Here is a 20,738-nt window from a genome sequence, read left to right as displayed (position 1 = left end):
ATCAACATATTTACAAGATGCAAAAGGATTGAAATTTCAAAAGCGAGAAGCATTTTTCCGCGTCCGAGCCGAGTAAGTTCAATGTTGCCATGGTTTCCAAAATAATTCCTTCATTAATTATTGAAATTAAACGAAAAATAAGCTAAGCTAAGGTAAGCACATGTCAAAATCACTTTGGATTGTAAAAAGAATCAAAATATTAACAAGATGCAAAAGGATTGAAACCTCAAACACGAAAGCAATTTTTCGCGATAAATCATATCGAATATATATGTTCAGAAAATTGCACTAATGAAATATTTTTAAAAGAATTACAAGCACAATCCAAACAATAAATAAATTCAAGCAATAAAGAAACTTTTTATACTTTTTCAAGGTTTTCAAACGCTAGAAAATGTGTGTGTGTGACCTCCCCCCCCCCCCCCCCCCAAGAACCTTTCAAGGTTTTTCATGGGCGTACGAACTTTGTTTAACACGCGCTGCGGCGGCGTGCTTGGGAGAACAGTAACTTTTAACGAAATGAAAAACTTTTAAAATCTGATATTTAAGTAAAAACAATATAAAAGCGAACTAATCAGACCATAATGTTAAAAGTCTAAAGCGGACTTTACCATAAAACACGGACTTTGGCGGGAAAAGCGAACCATTTGGGAGCCCTGCACAGTAGGAAAGATAAAATGGCGGCTGCACGTGGATCGCGGAAAAGGCGGTAGCCAAAAGTCGAGGGGAAAAGTAAAAAAAAAAAGGAATCGGAAACTGAAAATATAGGAAAATATAGGAATTATAGGAACTTTTTCAGAAATATAGGAAAATATAGGAATATAGGAACGCTGCGATGCCTGATATCGTCTTGATGTGTGCCGAGTGACAAATGGTGCTCACATTGAACACTTGTAGGCTATTATGTAAAACTGTTTGAGTTTCTCTTTCATTTGATATATCACTTGTGGCTGTAAGTTTGGTGTAATAAATATTATAACATGTTAAAACCCCGCTATTCATTTTTAAACACCCTGTATTTCTCCCAATAATCAAACTTTAAATTTAATAAGAGAGTACAAAAATTTGTTTTACAAACAAAAGCTTTTTAATGAAATAAAGAAAAAGAAATTGATAATGCAAGCATTCTCATATTTTTCAACATTGTGCACAAAATGTCACATTTATAACTTGAAGCACAAATGAAAGTGCAAATAGATACATATTTGAAACATTTTAAACAAGATTAGATACAAAAAAAAAGTTCTTTTAAAATAATTTTTTTAATTTTAACACTACAGCTAGCTGGAATAGGGTCTTTAATACATTTCACATTTACAGATTACTAATATTGGTATCACAGACACAACTAGCAATAAACTTGCTTTTACAGAAAAAAATTACTGCTGCATATTTAATGCTATAAAAGAAAACTAATACATTTACAAAACAACCGTGCCATATAGAGTACAATATTAAATTGTAAGTCAGCTGTATGATGTAAAGATGATGAACAATATAATTTGTACATTTTTATTGTATAACAAATAAAACACTTTAGTTTTTAACTACATGTTTACCAATACCTATGTATAAATATTTATAGATATGTTTATGAAAATATTTACAGTAAAATAAAAGTGAACAGTACTCAGATAATTTAGGAGGGATAGGAAGAGCAGGACATTTTTTCCCAAGAACCCTACTATTTGCATCAATGAAACAAAAGTGACAATTCTCCTAAATATATAACAAGTTTTACTTTCCCAGAACTATGTAATATGCCAATCTGTGTATTGTGATGGAATAAATCTTTTCTTTTAAAATTCCCCAAAAAGTTAAATCCTGTGTAAACAAAAATGAAAAAATAAAATCATAATAACAAATAAATAGAATCCTGTGATGCTAAAAGCTGCTCTCATGAGAGCAAAAATATCACTGAATTAGTAATATCCTCATATATATAATAGCGACTGATCAAGTAATGCTCCTGACGTCATCAACAATGAAACTCGCACCATGGCATGATAATTTGATAATAATTTTTGGTATTGTTTGACATGCAAGGAAATGCTTTATTTTGACAAGGCTGAACTGAATACGGTAACTTCACTGTTTTACTGGTAGTCATTTTAGGAGAGTGAAGAAACAAAAATGGCCAACAGTTAACATTTTTTACTGAAGTTTAGGGCTAATGATAGACATAGTATGTCAATCTAAGTGAAGGTTTATTATCATTTTTTATCATGTTAGATAACATTTAGATATTTGCAGTTTTCATATCACTGTTCCTTAACGAACGCTAGAATCCGTGACGTAACTAGTCTTGGAATAGAGAACGGCACGTGTAGTGGGCGTTGCCCATGACATGACTACTTTGACGTCGATCCTTCTAGAACATGTGACGTCACGTGCACACGCTTCGGGCTTGGCCACTGAAGATCACGATCAGGTAGCATTGAAGTGAAGATATGCTAATGAGATTCTGAATATAAGCAAAGCTGTTATCAGTTGATCTCTCTCTCACTTCTTGCACAGCCTAGACGCGTTGGCTCATGTCAGGCAAGCCAACTTGCTGTTTGTTCAGCAAGCTTAGGCTGTTAGCCTTTTTTGTTTAATTGAAGTAGTATGACGTTTGTCCATTGAAGACTTCGTTCCTCAAGAACGATAGTCGGGTCAATTGATAATTACTTATTAGTCTAGGTCAACGGGGTATTTGCAATAATGGTATACTTATCCTTATTTACTTTTTGTTAAAGCCATATACTTTGTTTTTTATCTTTTAATAAATTAATTGATGTTTAATGAGCTATTGGTCTTCAATTATACTGATTCACGAACTCCAATTTCACTCTGCTAAATGTATTACGTTGTTTGGGCAAGAGTTAGTTTCAATCATACTTTCCCATCCAACAGCTAATCCAGTAGAGTTAGAGTTAAAATTTCAACTATCAAAATATCACCAAACAGGCAATTGCTTTGTTCAAATGTAGAAAGCAATTTTTACTCGTCATACCTTGACAGGCGATTTTCTAGTGGAATATTCTCCAATCAAGTGCTGTGTGTAAAGTTGTAAAACCATATTTGAAGCAAATATACACTGTAACAAATTTCGGAAACGTTTCTGGATATATCGGAAACGTTTCCGAAATAGTAGGAATCCTTCATCCAATAGCGAATACCTCAATATTCAGAAAGCTTTTTGTTATTTCAAGATATCTAGAAGCGGAAGTGATGACGCAACGCTTCGAAACCTATTTCATCCTTCCAACCCGGGCGCCAATGAGTCGGAAATAACGAGAACTTATTTTTTTCTTATCTATGGTTGCTGCAGTCAGCAACTGTTTGGCATTGGATTACTTGTTATTTCATGTCTAGAGAGTAGTAAATGTGTCGAAACTAATTTTACGTCTTTGCATTTTGGACTGCCCTTGATTTTTTAGACGATGTACGCAGCTATTAAGTTAGTTAATAACCATTTGCTTCTTTATAATTTCCAATGCGACCATAATTAGATATATATTGTGTGTTCAAGCGTGAATAGTTTCAACACCCGTGTTTATACTTAATGAAACGAAACCCTTTGGATTACTTATTCAGTTGTAATGAAGGTACTTAGATTTTCTTCCGCTCATGTTCACTTGTAAGTATTAATGAATATTTTAAAACATGTTGTTATATACATTTATATTTTTGTTGATTTGCATTTGATGAGGCTAAAATTGTAACTGTTTTTGGGTTTATCGAATTAATTTCAAGTTATCCTACATGTGCGCGGTGTACTATTTGTTGTAACCAACTGAAACTGATTAATTACGCAAAAGAAATAAGATTTATATTTGAGAAGCAATCACAGAAAAGTTTTTTCGAAATACTTGGATGTACATACATTTTGGTTCAAAAAGAAAAAAAAAATCAATTGTTTAATTCATTAAAAATATGGTAATGCAAATATTTTCTAGTATTGTAATATGCTTCACAAAAATTTGCCAGTATTATCTTTTTTTATTATAATTTATTCATTTGTTTAAAAATATTCATACCATTAGAAAATGACCATATTATCTATTAGTAAGAACATAGTTATGCAATTAATTCATCTGCTTATTCATTTTGTTAAATGTGGTTAACAATAAAAAAATTCCTTGACATTAGTTGTTTCGAAAATAACATTTCCTTCGTGGATAGACTAGTTTAATGTAGGACAGTCAGGAGGAATGAGTCAGTGGCAAAAATGGAACAGCTGCATTTACATGCCGAAATAAAAAGTAATATTATTTCATGTCATCGTTTTAAAAGTGATCATTTTTTAAATACTATGTTATTAATATGCAATGCACATATGAGGAGAAGACGAGGGGCGTTCACCACGCAGACTGTGCCATTGACATTTTCAAGGGGTTGCTTTTTTAAGGGGGGGGGGGGTCGCTTTATATCATTTTATGGGTGCACCATCACTCTTATGGTGTGGGAGGGGGAATCTCGTATATATGAAATGGAATAATCATCTAATAGAGTTCAATGTTTTAATAAATAAAATATATAATGCATTTTGCGCACACTCTAAAAATAAAATCAGTAACCTATTTTGATTAAGTATCTATATTTGTGATAAACTGGAAAAGGGCAAGAACAGAAGAATAAACCCGAATGGTTCCAGCAGGGGGACTTTGGTGTCATATTTAAATTCATCAATTTCTCTGTTGGTACTTTTCGGTACCCTTTGTTCGTCAAAGAAATTGACTTAAACGAATTTCGGAACGCAAAGTGTAGGTAAGTTTTGTCAAATTTTATCCGAAAATAAAAGCTATCAAGTTTGATACAAGATATGTTTTTAAGTTCTGCATTAAAAATACAATATGTTGATAATTTTGTCTTGAAAATATTGAGAGAAAAACTGAAGTTTAATATTGTTTAACAAACAATCCCACTTTTGAGAAAGTACTCCCCTTCCCTCCCCCGACGATTTTGTGATTATGAATGAAACTACTATATTATTTCATAAATTTTCAAAAATTTATAACTGTGCATATGTTATGCTGTTAACCATGCTATTTGTCATTAGAAATTCAGAAAAAAAAAATTCACGAATGATTCTAAAATTGCTTGTTTCATTGCTCTTAGATATGAAAGAATTGAAACTGATATGGCATGCAATACTATAGTAAAGAATTATTTTTTAGAAAAAATCACGGAAAAAGGATTCCGAAATTCTCGGAAACGTTTTTGAAAATTGTTTGGAGAATTCCGAAATACTCGGAAACGTTTTCGAAACTTTCATGAACCACAGCTGCACAGAATACTCAGAAACATTTCTGGAAATTACGGAAAGAGGATTCCGAAATACTCGGAAACATTTCTGGAAATTATAGAAAGAGGATTCCGAAATACTCAGACACGTTTCTGGACATTACAGAAAGAGGATTCCGAAATACTCAGACACGTTTCCGGAAATTACAGAAAGAGAATTCCGAAATACTCAGAAACGTTTTTGAAAATTTCATGAACCGCAGCTGCACGATATACTCAGAAACGTTTCCGAATTTTTTTTACAGTGTAGTAAAGAATTATTTTTTAGAAAAAATCACGGAAAAAGGATTCCGAAATTCTCGGAAACGTTTTTGAAAATTGTTTGGAGAATTCCGAAATACTCGGAAACGTTTTCGAAACTTTCATGAACCACAGCTGCACAGAATACTCAGAAACATTTCTGGAAATTACGGAAAGAGGATTCCGAAATACTCGGAAACATTTCTGGAAATTATAGAAAGAGGATTCCGAAATACTCAGACACGTTTCTGGACATTACAGAAAGAGGATTCCGAAATACTCAGACACGTTTCCGGAAATTACAGAAAGAGAATTCCGAAATACTCAGAAACGTTTTTGAAAATTTCATGAACCGCAGCTGCACGATATACTCAGAAACGTTTCCGAATTTTTTTTACAGTGTATATATATTTTTATTCATTCATTTGCATTACAGTCTAATCCGCTAATTTGTGCTAGCCCCATTTATCGTATCACTCATTTTTTAGTTTGAGTTACGAGTACGAAGGATTGTGTGGAAAACTTTAAGCTGCAAGTGATTACATTTGAGAGAAATCAAGGCTGTTTGCGGTTGTTTTGGTGATAATTCAACAAAGCAGCACATTTTTTTTAAAATGGGAAATAAAATAACTCACTTACTCAAAAATAAAACTCACAAGCTCTACATTAAAAGATATTTAGTTATTTACTGCATTTGCATGGGTCACAGAAAAGCCAATTTATTTCGAAAAACTAGTGGATCTGCATATAAGCTGACATCTTTAATTTTGGTTCAAAGTAATAAAAATTCTTCATTTATACATGGAAGTATGCGCTAGATAGATTAGTCACAGTAGAAGAACAGAAATTTACTTACTCTATTGGGGAAAAAAAAAAGTTGTACATTTGTAAGTAAATATACAGTCGGACCTCCATATATCAAATTTCCGGAAAAAAATTAGATACATAGAAACGATTTAATTTTATTGTACAGATCTCCTAAAACACTAAAATTAAAGCTAATTTTCGCGTACAAAACACAATTTCTAATTTACAACAGCATCATTAAATGAAAGTTGAAAAATAAAAAATTAACAGAAATTACATTTTTGCGCTTTCACACACCTTCATTCTTCGGAAATTAACTTTATTCACAACATTAGGGGGGTTTTGTTTTGACAGTGTAATCGAAAGAAAAGTAAAAAATCAATCTACTTAACATGGATGAATTTTACTGAAGCTAAAAAGACTAGGAATGATGATCAACAGACAAAAAAGATAACTTGAAACTGATTTTACTATTTTACTGGTTACAGCTTAGATTTGAAATAAACTTGAGGGAATTGAACAACTCCAGAACGGAACAACGACCTATCTACACAGCCCTCAACCACAGATTCCTTATGAGTTTCATAGCAACCTTTAGTAAACGTAATTTTTTCCCCTAACTTTCATTTTTCATGAGACAAACAGTCTGAAGTGGAAAAATTTCTACGAATGTCTTAAAAAAAACTTCGATATATAGAGATTTTTTCGATATATAGAAACAGTTTTTCTACCTAATGAACATAGAAATTTGCTGGGTTTTCGATATATAGAAAATTTTGATATGTGGAAGTTCGATATATGGAGGTTCGACTGTATATTCAAATGTAGAATGAATGCAAAATGAGAGGATATAAATTGTTTACAGCCTTACTTTCAGTGGAAACGGTTTCATAGGGATAGAAGGTGTGCAATGAGATATAGCTTCTACCAGAGTTCCAGCTGCACTTGGATGACAGTCCTTTTGAATATTATGACTCCCACTCACAATGAAAGGAACTATGTCACTGCTAATTGCCTGAAATATATAAAGATCCCAATTAAAGAAACTGAAAAACTTTTTTGGGAGGAGTGTTTTTTTTTACATAAAAATGTACCCATCAAGATGTTCAACTTGGTTGGAATATTTGAAAATTAAAACTGATAACACAGTGCCAGTAATGTAATTAATGAATTGCCATCTGTTTTTCAAAATCAAATGTACTAAAAAAAAAGAAAAAGAAAATTTCATGAGGTGCTCTAACTCACACAGGTTAAGTTAAATCTTTTCCTTTCGCAATCTTTCAAGATATGGCTTTTAGCAAGATATGGCTTTCTACTCTTCAATAATAGCATTTTGAAAATTTTAAGAAATGTATTAAACCAAAGTCAGATGATAAAAGATTGCTACAAATTTATATGCAAGCAAAGCTCTAAGATTATGTAAACTAATTTTTCATGCACAAGGGGTAATATGTGCTACATGTTATGTTAATTTTTTTTTTTGCAAAGGAGTAAACATCATTGGGAGAAACTATATGCTTATAATATTTATATTCAATTCAATTTAACATGGAATTTTATTTAAGTAGATAATTTCCATTTTAAGAAGCACTTTTAGGGGTGGGGGGGGGGGGAATTTAAGACTAGAAAAAACTAAAGTTGATGCTTAAAGATTGCTATTGGATTATATACAATGCCCTAAAACTACTTAGTATTTGTTTTCCATGAGCAAAGAAAAGAATGAATATCAATGAACAAAGAATGTCATTTAAAAAATACATAAGAATGAATGCATTTAAATGAGAAAAAAAAAATGAAAATTTTGGCCTGAAAATCTGATAAAGTATAAATTTCTTCATCAGATTTTACTGCTTTATTTCCCCCCCCCCCCCTTTACTGCTTTATTATTATTTTTTTTCGCCATTAGACGACTGAACCATTTTTCTTGTAGACTCAACCTAGAGGAATTATTAAACTTAGAGCGAAAATGTGTTACCCCCCCCCTTCCAAAAAAAATATTAAAGAATCCATGAGTCACTCTAATTTCTTGAGTACATTTGGCCAGTAAGTCACTGTTCATGCCTTCCTGTTTCAGATTATTGCAGATAATTGTATTCAAGAACTACTCAAATAAGTTATAATTTAAGTTAAACCATTTCAACCAATAACATGAATCAAATTTTTATGAAACATTTTGAATTTGTCAACCTTTTGTTAAAATTCACACTTAATCACACTCGTAAAAGATAAAGAAACTTTAGGCAAAGAATAAACAAAAAAGAAACACTATCTACTTACAGTTTGCTGTTTGTCGCTGAGTATCTTCCACAGGCGTGGAAAGAGTTGTATAAACAAGTGTTGAGCTAAAGTGGTATCCATGTGACATAACTGAGCAGTAGCATTAAGGAAAGCCATGGTTTTCACCTCACGTAAAGCTTCATGGAATTTTGCCTGTTTTGCAAGCATTGTTTGGGCACTTAGCCTTGATTCCAATAACTGATGACTAGAAACAGAACTCAGTGTGCCATCAATTGTGCTTTTTAATTGTCCATCTTCTGCACTTGGAAGCTCTATATCAATCTCCTAATAAAAAATTAAACAAACATTTACCATTAAAAGAAAAATTGCTAGTTCAATCCATTTGTACAGGAGTGACAATTTTGTGCATATATTGGCACTTGACTTCAAGATTTTAAAATTTGGCTTTTAATTGTTATACATGTTTTAACCTGCAAATACCTATATTTTCACAACCATTAGTCCTAGATGCATACTTCTAACTGCAAAAATGTTCAAAATCAGGTGCAGAGTTAAAACATTGAAAGTTTGAAGTAAAAATAAAAATGAGTGAAAAAAAAAATTAACTTTTAATACGGTCCTCTAACTCATATTTAGGGAAATATTAGCCGTTGTAAAAGAATTCCACCACAAAAAGTTTGACATTACTACGACCAATATTCACCGAGATATGAAACTCGGCGTTTTGCAACTTAAACCATTTTACACTCGCCATCAATGACACCTCTTGAGGGAAAATATAGCAGTTAACAAGGGTTTAAAATTATGTGTGCATAGAATAGTTTTTCAACTTGTTTGAGTTTTTGTGATGTTTTGCATATCATGGCATAACATCTGCATAGCAAGGAAAAATATATAAATATATGTTTTTTTTTTATTTTGACAATGTGTCATTCTTCTGAAAGGGCGATAAGTTCCAATCTGATCTTCTGTATGGTCCCTAAAACTTTGAACATTAATATCTCCTTGAGTTTTGATGGCACAAATGTCAAGCTTAACTTTAAAATTCCTGGAATAAAGCACAAGTATATATGAGGCAGTGAGAAGCAAAGGGCTGTAAGTGATCATTTTCAAGTTTTGAGTAAAACGCGTTTAAAGATAACATCCTAGGTAGACTTTCATTGAATTTTTTATCTAAATCATACTTTATAGCAGCAACTACTAGGGCTACTAGTACTATCTTTTGCCCCAAGACCAGAGGAGAGGTTCATCTACCATGTGTACTGGTTATCTCCAAATTTTTAATTTTGCCACTTACATCCCTTTGCTTCTTACTGCCTCACATGTGCAAAAATATCAATAACTACAATGCATACTTGCCAACCTTCGAAGAAAACAAAACATGAGATTCCACTTGACGTACACAACTGATTTAATAGCGACATATTTCACATTGATATTTTTTATTATGCTTTTAAATGCCGTGAGTATTTAATTTAAAATGAAATCGAAATTTTTCTAACATTTAAAGTAATTAATACAAATACAAAAAATATAAAAAATACTTCGAATGAAATATCAAAATTTGCTAAAATTCGATACGTTCTCCAGTCCCTTGTAAAAACTAAAATAAATTACAAAAATCCAGGAAATTTTTTTTTTTTTTTCAAATAAAATGTAAAATAAGTTGGTATAGGATAGCACATGTTGAAATAACTTCCAACTTTCAGAATAACTGAAATATTTTCAAGATGCAAAAAGATTGAAATCTGCTGCAATTTGCGGCAAAGCACGTGCTTCGTGACATGCAATGTGGAAAGTTTCCAAAAATAAATTTTATTAAATAAGTTATTGATTTGAAAAAATAAAAGCTCTTCAACAAGCCAATTCCTCCAGTGCACACTAAATTCGGCGCCAACAAAAAAAGAATAAAAATCGGAAATCGTCAGATTTTCCAAAATAAAAAAATGAATTTTCGCAGCACACAAACGAATACGGGGAAAATGGAGTACTTTGCTGGTACTCTTTTCTGGCATTCCTACATATTATTCTTAGGAAGAAATGGCGCAGGACCGCCCATAATGTAGCTTTGGTGCAAGTTGGTGCAGAAAACCTATTTTGGCCTTCTCTAGCCTCATTGTAATAGAATTCCCAGGGTTTGAAATAGGGTTCAATTTCTGGGGGGGGGGGGAATGCCCCCTTTACTTTAGGTTCCATTTTTTGAATTTGAGGGAGAATTTTTATTTTTGCAAGTACGGAGAATTTTTATTTTTGTAAGTACTAAAAATTTGTTTAGTACAGCCATAAATTAACAGTAATCATTACAATACTTATCACATAAGGACTTTATTAAATAGTAATGTAACATACAATGCATCAAGATCAATAGCGTCTAACATTTTTTTCATTGAACAATTTTACAGCTTTTGCATAGTCAAAACTATCAACAGTTGTTTTTGAGTCAACAATGCGCATTAAATGAGATAAATTTACAGAATTTAACCTATTTCTATACTTGGTTTTAATACGGTTTTGACTGCTAAAAGATCTTTCAACTGAGGCCGAACTGACTGATACAACTAGGGCTATTTCAAACATACGAGCAGTACTGATATACATTTCTTTATATTTTGAAAGAAAGATATTTGCAACATCAAGAAAAGGCAGAGCATCATAGTTTCTAACTAGCAATTGATAAACATCAGTATATTCTTCTGAAATTTTCTATGTCCTTTATAATAGCAAAATGGAGATTCAGTTTTTTTACCAGTTCATGGCATTTTTCAAAACCTGTTACCTTCATGAACAGTGGATCATACACTGAAAAACATTCTACGATGGTCATGCTTTATGTGCATAATCTATCTTTCAGTCCTTCTATACCAGATGTTAGGAGATTTATTTTTATTTTCTGCAATTTGGGATATTTTACGTTATCAATATTATTTATATGATCTTTTATTTGTTCATAACTATTTTCTGATAATTTTGAAACGTTGCCAGAAGTGGGAGAAATATTATTTCCATCATAATTAGAAGACAAAATTTTCTGCATAAAATCATTTTCAAAACTCCCAAGATTCTTTTTCGGTGCATCTAGTTTGTCATTGGCAGTCTGAACGCAAGGACTTATTATTGAGAAATCAGCAATTTCCTTCTGGAATACCTTGCTGAAAGTGTTAAATATTGGGAGTATATCCATTAGGATGTGGGTTATGTAAAAGAAACTGGTGGATTTAACGTGTCTAAGCAGCCCAGAAGCAATTGTGTCTCTCCCAGTCGCTATTTCATTTTCTAGAAATATTATTAAGCTATCTAAAGTTCTATACACCGTATGAACACAATTGTAGAGGGACATCCACCTAACAGAGTGGAGTTCGGCATATTTTAATTCTGCGCTCTCCAACAGCACCCGAATTTCTCTTAACTTCGCACAACAAACAGCTGATTTATGAAAATATATAAAAATACTTTTAAGAGTTTCATTATATGATTTTACACTTTGACAGCTTTTAGTAGCTCCTTGTAAGGCTAGTGCTAATCTATAAGCAGAACAATGTACAGTAACTAAGTACGAGTTTAACGATTGAATGCGGGCGCTCACCCCAGCCTAGTGTCCAATCATGGATTTTGCGCCATTGCATCCCAGAGCCACAACTTTGGAAAACGGTATATCAAATTTTTGAAAAGTTTTCTTAATTTCTTCTGTCATTGTTTCAGCGGTTCTATCACTAATGCGAATATTTTCAAGGAATTTTACTTTAATTTTGCCACTTTTCACAAACCGTAAATTTATTCCTAAATGCTTGATATTGTTGAGGTCACAACTTTCATCATAAATTAGTCCCACAAAATTACAGTTCTGCACATCTTCTTGTAAGTCATTTAACAAAACTTTGCCAATTGCTTCCTGAAGCTCATTTACAGAATGATTGTTTCTGCATTGCACAGATGAAACAATGTTTCTAATACTTGGACACCCTTGGGATTCTGCAAAATCCTGCAATGCTCCAAACATAGAAATTGGCAAATCATTAACTGCTAAAAACAATGCACTTTTCATGCAAGTCACCAAAAAAATCATTGTTCGTCAATGATGTCTTAGCCACTGCCACATCCATGTCTTTTCTTGACTTGGAAGCTTGAATGACAAATACATGGTCATGACTTTGGCTACGTCTCTGTAAAGTTGATGATTTGTATGTTGCAACCCTTCCTAAAACAAAATATTTCCATTTTTAGATTTAATTATTTGAATGGGGTTCGTTTCCCATTGATTAGATTTCTTCTGCAAAGACTTTTTTTTTCTGATGATCAAAAAGTTAAAGTAAAATTGCATGCCTGTTGAAAATGGAGTGTCGTTCCCAGCAGCTTTGCATAATGTACAATACATACGAATCTTCCCATCTTGATCCACATCTTTTTCCAGCCAATCATACGATTTTAACCACTTTTCTTGAAAAGTGTCTTTTTTCCTACGTGTCGTTTTCGAGTCAATGTCTGCTTCTTCAGTCCTCGATCTTTTCGCTGGCGGATCGCAACTCATTGATGCCGGCAGATTGCAATTCATTGAAGCCAGCGAATAGGAATTCATTGAAGCAGGAGGATCAGAATTCATTGAAGCTGGCGGATCGAAATTCGTCGATGCACTTGAATTGCTTGATGGACGCTTTATTAAAAATTTATCCATGTTTAGAATCAAACTCAAAGACAAAATGGCGAAAAAAACAAAGACGCGAGACGATGCTCAACGAACTACGTTGTAACCTCTGACCTTGCAGAAATTGCCACTTCTTTGGACATGCAGGCAGAAAGAATGCCAAGCACAAAGTCTAAATGTTACAAGCATTCTTATGAATCAGGCGAAATAAGAGCGGAAAACGCATTGTATAACCTGCATGGTATTTTGTAAGTCCATCGTACTCGTACATGCCTTTATAATTTCCACTCGATTTGAAAAAAAAATTTTTTTCCCCCTTTAAAAAAAAGAGAAAGCGGAAATTTTGAAATCACCGTTCTAGCGATAAATTGCCAAATAATGTAAAGCTTGGCCAACATTTTCCTCCTCTCTTTTAGAATGAATGAAGAATGCGGACTTTTCAGTAGGGTTGCTCTCAAAGTTGATGAGACGGGGAAATGCGTATTGTGCTGGTGAGGGGAGGGGGCGGCAGGCGGGAGGAAATCTTTCGCTCTTCGGCAATACTACGTTCAAAGGAAAAATTTTTTTCCTCCTACTCCACTCTGTCTGGGATTTGTTATCGGGTTTAAAATTTAATGGGGGGAAAATCCCGCACGGACCTTTGGATTGCGCGGGATTCTCCGATTTCGTGCGCATTTCGCGCAATCCCGCGCTCTATTTCAAACCCCGATTCCTATTTGTGAGGGAAAAAATTGGTTTCAGTTCTTATTCTTCTGCACTATATGGAGTTCTACCTTCCCCTGGCATTGATGGATGACTAGAAACGGGCGAAATCTATTAAGAAAAATTAACTTTTTGACGAGTGATAGAAAAAACTCTAAAAACGGGAGAAAATGGTAAAAAACGGGAAATCAGGAGATAGAAGTAAAAACGGGAGCTCCACGTTAAAAACAGTAGAGTTGGCAAGTAAGACAATGAATTGAAAATGCTACAATTTTTTTATCTGCAATTTCTGCTTTGCAACAGTAGATTTTTAGCCATAATTATCATTTCAAAACATAACAATTTTGTGAAAAGGGCAGAAAAAAGAAAAATAAATAAGTACCTCCTCTTTATTCTCAACCGATTCCACATCCATTGGCTCTTCTTTGATTGAAGCTGACATGGCATATGTTGCTCGCTCTTGAGAATCAGCTTGCTCAATAACAGCTGTGATTGCAGGTAACAGCACATTAGGAGTAGACGTTTGGATGGGGATTCCATCTACTGCAGTGACCAGGAGAAGTTCTATACACTGCTTAATCCAGAAATGAGAGCCAATGGTTTCCCAATTTTGGGCACATATGATGTACAGCATCCGATCGTGAAGTCGACGTCTCATGCTGTTGTCGAACAACTCAAAGAATTTGGCCCTTATATGTGGTTGTACACATCTCAATCCAGCCATGAAAGCAGGTTCCAGCTTAGATTGTAACTCTGTTGATTTTAGAGATTCATCTCTAAAAATAAGAAAATAAATTTGTTTTAAAAATTACTTTTCCACATTTGCGAATTTTTAAGTGCACTATCAAGAACAAAAAATCTTTTGTAATTAGTATTGGAACACACATGTAGAATAAAATTAATATAGGTGCATCCAAATCATGCTATTAAAAAAATCTCAACTAAATATAAATGTGTTGATCATTTAACATGTTGCACACCAGCAAGAAAAGTGACACAACTCGGGAAATAAAACAGAATTTGGAAAAATCAAGGCTTTACATAATACAGTAGTTTAAAGTAATTTGGTTTCAAATATTACAGTATGCAGCAAAAAAATTATGTGATGTTTACTGGTCAGTTTTGTTGTCTAAATTATTAACGCATACTTAAAATTTGAAAATATTTTTTCTAAACTATGAAAATTTAATAGTTTACAACTATTGATTATACCATCTTTATGACACCGCGCACCAGCTATGTAAGACAAAGTTGTACCAATTTGGTGGCAAGAAAGAGCATTAAATTTGAATTTCAAATCAATAGCTATTTCCTTTTTTCAGAATTTTGAATTGTGCCATTTTTTTGCCGGGGTGTTATACGTTGAAGCACGGGTGGACTAAGTGCCTTATTGGAACTCTGATTTTTTGGTTCATGACATTTGGTTGTGAATTTTTATTTGTGTAGTTTTATTTTTAAGTCGATCTGGAAATGATTTTGGATTTGTTAAATATGATTTGGGTTTATCACATCAGGATTTTAAAGTAATTTTTTTTTTCTTTTAGTTATGCATGCAGTAAGTCATACTGTGGAGCATTATCGTCGATAGCGTCTTAGTTTCTGATAATCAAGACGAAATCCCTGCTCTTAATTTTGGGTTTTAAGATCAAAATTATAGCTTAGTTTAACATGTATTGCTTCTGCCTAATTCAACAATTTGGTATGTATTTAGTACTTAAAGATTCTATCTCTTAGTTTGTAGCTTTAACTTTTTCAAGACCATCGGATAAAACTTCTACAGCTGACGAGTTTAGTTTCATCAATTTTTTTTAAATTCTTTTTTAGTGCTTGAATTGCACTGTGTACTTGATGTGAGTTGCATTGTGTAGCGCTTGTGTACTTATTTTATTATCACTATATACATACACACACAATAGTTCTTAATTATGAAAAAAGATACTCACTTGTACACGTAATGAACAAGCTCCAGGAACTGAGCATTGAGATCAAGTTCATTAGGAAACCTCTTTTCAATAAATTGCATCATTTTAACTAGGAGAATAGATTTTTCTCTGATAGATGGACTTTGATTAACAGCTATGGTGGATTTACTTTTCACCCAATCTTCTACCATTTTAGTTATTGCCTTCAAGATTTTAACATCAGGGGATTTCTCAAGTAAACCAACTAAAATACTGCCAATAAATGTCTTGCGCATGTCTTGCCCCATGACTCCAACTCTATTTTTCACGAGATCAAGACTAAGAATCAGCAAATCAGTAGCCACTAGGGAGAAGAAATATGTACATTATTCAGCATGTTCACATTTGTTTTATTATAAGAGTTGATTTTTGATAAGGAATAACAATAACTTCATCAATAACACGGATTAAGAATCTAGTTAAAAAAACTTTATAATACATTGCTAAGATGGGAAACTAATTATCGGATTCCATAGTCAGTTGGGGGTGGGGGGAGAATAGAGAGAACACAAGAATGTATTAGAATCCCTTTTTAAAAATTTTGAAGAGTAAAATTGAAGTATTTTTTGGTCACCGGAAAGGAAGATGGTGATTTTAGTGCACCTGAACCAGCTTGGAAGTAATACGGTAGAATACCTTTATAACGCCGACCTGTATAACGCAATTCTCTATAAATTGCACAACTTTTCAGAAGTAAACAATAAGTTTTGAAGTTTAAAAAATCTCTGTTTTGCCTTGCAAACATAAAAATTGTTAGGAAAATTAAATTTTGAATCGTCTTTTCATCTCAATTTAAAGCTTTTAAATGAAAATTAGCATTCACAGTGAAATGACAATACTAGATGGTTCTTGAAAATGCAGCTTTATGCAAACCATGAGGCTAGCAGAAGTGCAGGATATTTCACTTTCTTGTAATAAAGAAACATTTATTTGTGAATGACTCATTGTATAATTAGCGCTTTAATACTCACTACAGATAAAATTTATTCTGAAGTGCTAATATACAGATATATTTTGAATATTAGTTTCAAAATTTGTGAAATGACCTATATAACGCCAAAACCTGTATAAGATAACGCAAAAGCTTTGGTCCCAAGGTGTGCGTTATAATGGTCTTCTACAGTATACAATTCGAAAAGCGTGAAGTGTAGCGTTTTTGTAAGGAGTTGCAACAGATGGGCATGAGAACCTTACACCTAGATAGTTCTGCAATAAAAACCAGATATCAAGGCCAGTGGTCCATTAATATGCTTGACCTCTGTTGGAATCTTATTAGAGAAGCTATTGATTGTGTGCATAAGAGAGCATCTACAATCAAAAACCAAATATGAAACTTGAATTTTTGTTCCTAGCAAAAATGATATCTTCTTGAAAAATGCCCTTTATTTTCTTAAAATTTTATAAGCAACATAATGTTTCAGTATTTTACATGAGCTTTAAAAGCATTTGTTTTGTCATCCCAGAGCAGCAGTAAAATATTCAATTGTTCTCCTGAAGCTTAAATATCTTACTGCTGCTCTGAGGTGGAGATTTAACTCCTTAATGACACTAAAATTTTTATATGTTCAATAAATTGAGATTCTTAGGATTTAAAATTACTGGTGTTTGACGGAATATTTTTTATTTCATTATTTTTCCAACATCACTTAAAATTCTAAAAATACCACTTGAGCACTAGTTAACAAGAAATAAATACCTTTGAGCCGAGAAGTAATAGGAAATAACCAATGTTTAGCACAAATATACAGTTTACTGCATACACTTGGGGTTTGAGGAACCCCCTTTTCAATGCAAAGTAGTGAGATTTTGGATGTAAACACATCCAAACCAAAACATTTATTGGATGTCTTTACAGCCAACAATTCACTACTTGGCATTAAAAAAGGGGTTCCTTGAAACCCCGAAACACATGTGCAATAATCTGTATGTTGCTAAAAAATGTTGGTTATATCCTGCTATTAGTAAGCAAGATTTCTGTTCTGCATTAATTATGATTTTGAGTAAAGAGTAATACTAACTGGGATTCAGATGCTCAGGCTGCGTTGCTAGATGCTCTTTAGTCATTTTTTGAAGGACTCTCATAAATGAAGAAATCAAACGATCAATATAACATGGATTGTTGACACAAGCTGATTTCAGTATCATGAGTGTGGCAAAAAGAGGTTGAGGTGAAGAACTGGTAGTGGATCTAAAAACCAAATTCAAATTTAGCGTCAATTCCCACTTAAGCTATGGTTTGAAATAGGATTTAAATTTTAGGAGGGGAATATTCACCTTTAGTCCACATTTCAAGGAGAATTCTTAGAAGTGGGGTGGGGATTTTTAATTTTTATGACAACTCAAAAATTTTTTATGATTATTCACAGTATTTATAAAAGAAAAATAAATCAAATTAACTATCAAATGACATGCTTCCTGAAAATATAAAATGAAACAGTGTCAATATTGAAATGTCATCACCTTCTTAGTGATCTTGGCTAAGACTCACTACCAAAACTGAAAAAAGTGAAGGGGGGAGAGATTACACACAGCGTATTAAAAGGCCCACGTTTTGGCAAATTCAACATCCTATTTCAAACCTTGTTACCATTACTGTTTCAAACGATGAATGAAAAGAAAGAATAAGTGCATTACTTTTCATAGGTGTTTAATCCTTCCAAAACAACATTGCTTACAACAGCATATAGGCATTCTAACTCTTCATATTTAGAAGCAACACTTGAATTAGTCGGCTCTGTGGGGAACAAGCTCATCAAACGTGACAACAAATTGTGAACAGATCTTATCACCTATTGGAGGGAAAAAAGCATAGATATAGATAAAATCTCCAAAAGTTTTTTCTTTATGTAAGTAATGCAACTTTATCTCGATCATTCTCCTTGAAATTATATTTTTTGTTTACTGTGCCCTTACAAGCATTGGTTCATTCTTAAATACTTCCTTTTCCCAGCCAAATGTGAATGATCTTGTTCCAAGGCTATGGCGCCAACACATACAAGCTGGTTTTCGTAGAACGTAAGTGCTGAATCATACAGTTTGCAGAGCGGTCCGATCACAAAGGAGAACCCAAGTTCAGAGTAGAACAAGTTCACTGCCACCATAGAACAAGAGCAGAGCATGCATAGTAGCTTTGCTTCTCTCATACCATGTGACCTTTCCACTCTTTCTCATGCCTCTCCCTTCCAACCGAGTGCTTGCTAGATTATTCATCCACGTGCTTTTCGTAGTAGCAGAGTGAGATCTGTGTTTTTTGATTTGCGCATAGCATTTTTATGGTTTGTGCGTTAGAAAGTAATAATGTCTACTGGCACATATGTCAAAATCTTCACTGTTAAAAAACGGATCAGTGAACTGGATTCGAAAAAGAAACCGCTGGACTTTGTGGAAAATGATGATAAACTATTCATGAAGACTGTAAATTATGTGTGATAAATTATGATTTATGTGAAGGAAGTTAATTTCATGTCATGTGAATGACAAAATTACTTGTCAATACAGTACTAAATGGTTTTTGATAATTTTTTTAATTAATAAACAGGATATTGTTCTGATTTTTTTTAAAGCACACAATAAATATATTACATATCTTAAATCTTATTTGTGTTCTTGTCGAAAATGTAATGTAGCAATTGTCATAAAACTGCTCCTCAATAACAGAATTTGAGGAGCAGTACTGCTCCTCAAAATGAAATACTTATTTCCCACGCTGAATGTGATAACAGGCAATGTGAGTCGCAGTAGATTAACACAGGTATCGGTAGTAAAATAAAACTTGACTTTTGGTTGGTAGATTGAAATCTAGTTTCTGTTAAGAGAAAAAATTGAGCTGTAAGCAGTCTAAAACCTATTGCTGTTCATGCTCCCTTTGAGGAAGAAATAAATTATTAAAAGGATTATCAATAAAGCAAAAGAAATTTTAAAGAAATACAAGCTAATTAAAAATTCAGAAAATTTATAAGTCTTACTTTTGAATTATTACAGTTCAAACAAGATGCAATCCCTCTTTGTAAGGGTCTAAATGTTGTCAATACGATTTCCTTTCTCAAGATTGAAAGTAAGAACGCAAGTAACTCTAATGCGGTACATATATTTCCATAATTCGGTTGAGGATTTTCCTGCAAGAAGGCAACAAGATTGTTAACCAAAATAATTTTAGCTATTTAAACTATTTCATATGATATAGAATTACAGAAAAAAAACACATGCAAGAACCTTAAAAAGCAAGTACAAATTTCAGACCAACAAGTTCCAAAAATGAGCAAATAGCGGACAATACCACACCAATGCATATTAGCTGAATATGATAAACACATTTATTTTCAAACAAAAGTTATGATAAATTCAAGAGAAAAAAAGTAGCCAGTTACTTTAGATTAAAACCGATGCCATTTTAAATTAAATGACTAAGGCTTGTATGGTATCTATCACCTATACCATTAATCAAACAAATAAACACCAAATAAATATAATTACTGGCAAAAGTTACAACTTTGTTCTTAAGTTGAGGGATGTATAATGGTTGACAAAATTGTTGCAAAGTAAAGTTCAATGTCTTAAAAATATTTTTAGAATTTACTGTCTAATAAATACTTCCGAATCATTACAGGAGTCTGAGAGAAGGAAGTCATTCAAAAGGGAATACTTCAATATGAGATGGCTGGCCTGGGTTCGAAAATATCATGATATTTTCGAAAATATCCGATATTTTGATATGTATCGGATGTTTTGATATACATCCAATATTTTTCAATCAGCACAAACTAAAGTCTTCAAAATAAATGCCATCCTCAAATCACTCTTTAATTTCCTTTACTGTTGTATGTAGACTTAAAATTAAGGTTTCTATCATTATTTATATCTAA

At 32.9% G+C, this 20,738-nt stretch overlaps 1 protein-coding gene across 1 annotated transcript in view; it reads right to left on the bottom strand.

Moving 5' to 3' along the window:
* The window catches only part of LOC129235164 (transformation/transcription domain-associated protein-like), a 140,060-nt gene that overhangs the window by 44,509 nt on the left and 74,813 nt on the right, over positions 1 to 20,738 (bottom strand). The window contains exons 41-47 of the mRNA XM_054868854.1: positions 19,842 to 19,991; positions 18,511 to 18,665; positions 17,895 to 18,064; positions 15,859 to 16,180; positions 14,298 to 14,691; positions 8,614 to 8,898; positions 7,221 to 7,351 (exon numbers count right to left, since the gene is read on the bottom strand). Coding sequence (XP_054724829.1) covers positions 7,221 to 7,351; positions 8,614 to 8,898; positions 14,298 to 14,691; positions 15,859 to 16,180; positions 17,895 to 18,064; positions 18,511 to 18,665; positions 19,842 to 19,991 — 1,607 coding nt within the window. The remainder of the gene's footprint in view (positions 1 to 7,220; positions 7,352 to 8,613; positions 8,899 to 14,297; positions 14,692 to 15,858; positions 16,181 to 17,894; positions 18,065 to 18,510; positions 18,666 to 19,841; positions 19,992 to 20,738) is intronic.

Source organism: Uloborus diversus, chromosome 2 (genome assembly GCF_026930045.1).
Source record: "Uloborus diversus isolate 005 chromosome 2, Udiv.v.3.1, whole genome shotgun sequence".
NCBI classification, from domain to species: Eukaryota; Metazoa; Arthropoda; class Arachnida; order Araneae; family Uloboridae; genus Uloborus; species Uloborus diversus.
This window is presented reverse-complemented; position numbering and strand designations above follow the sequence as displayed.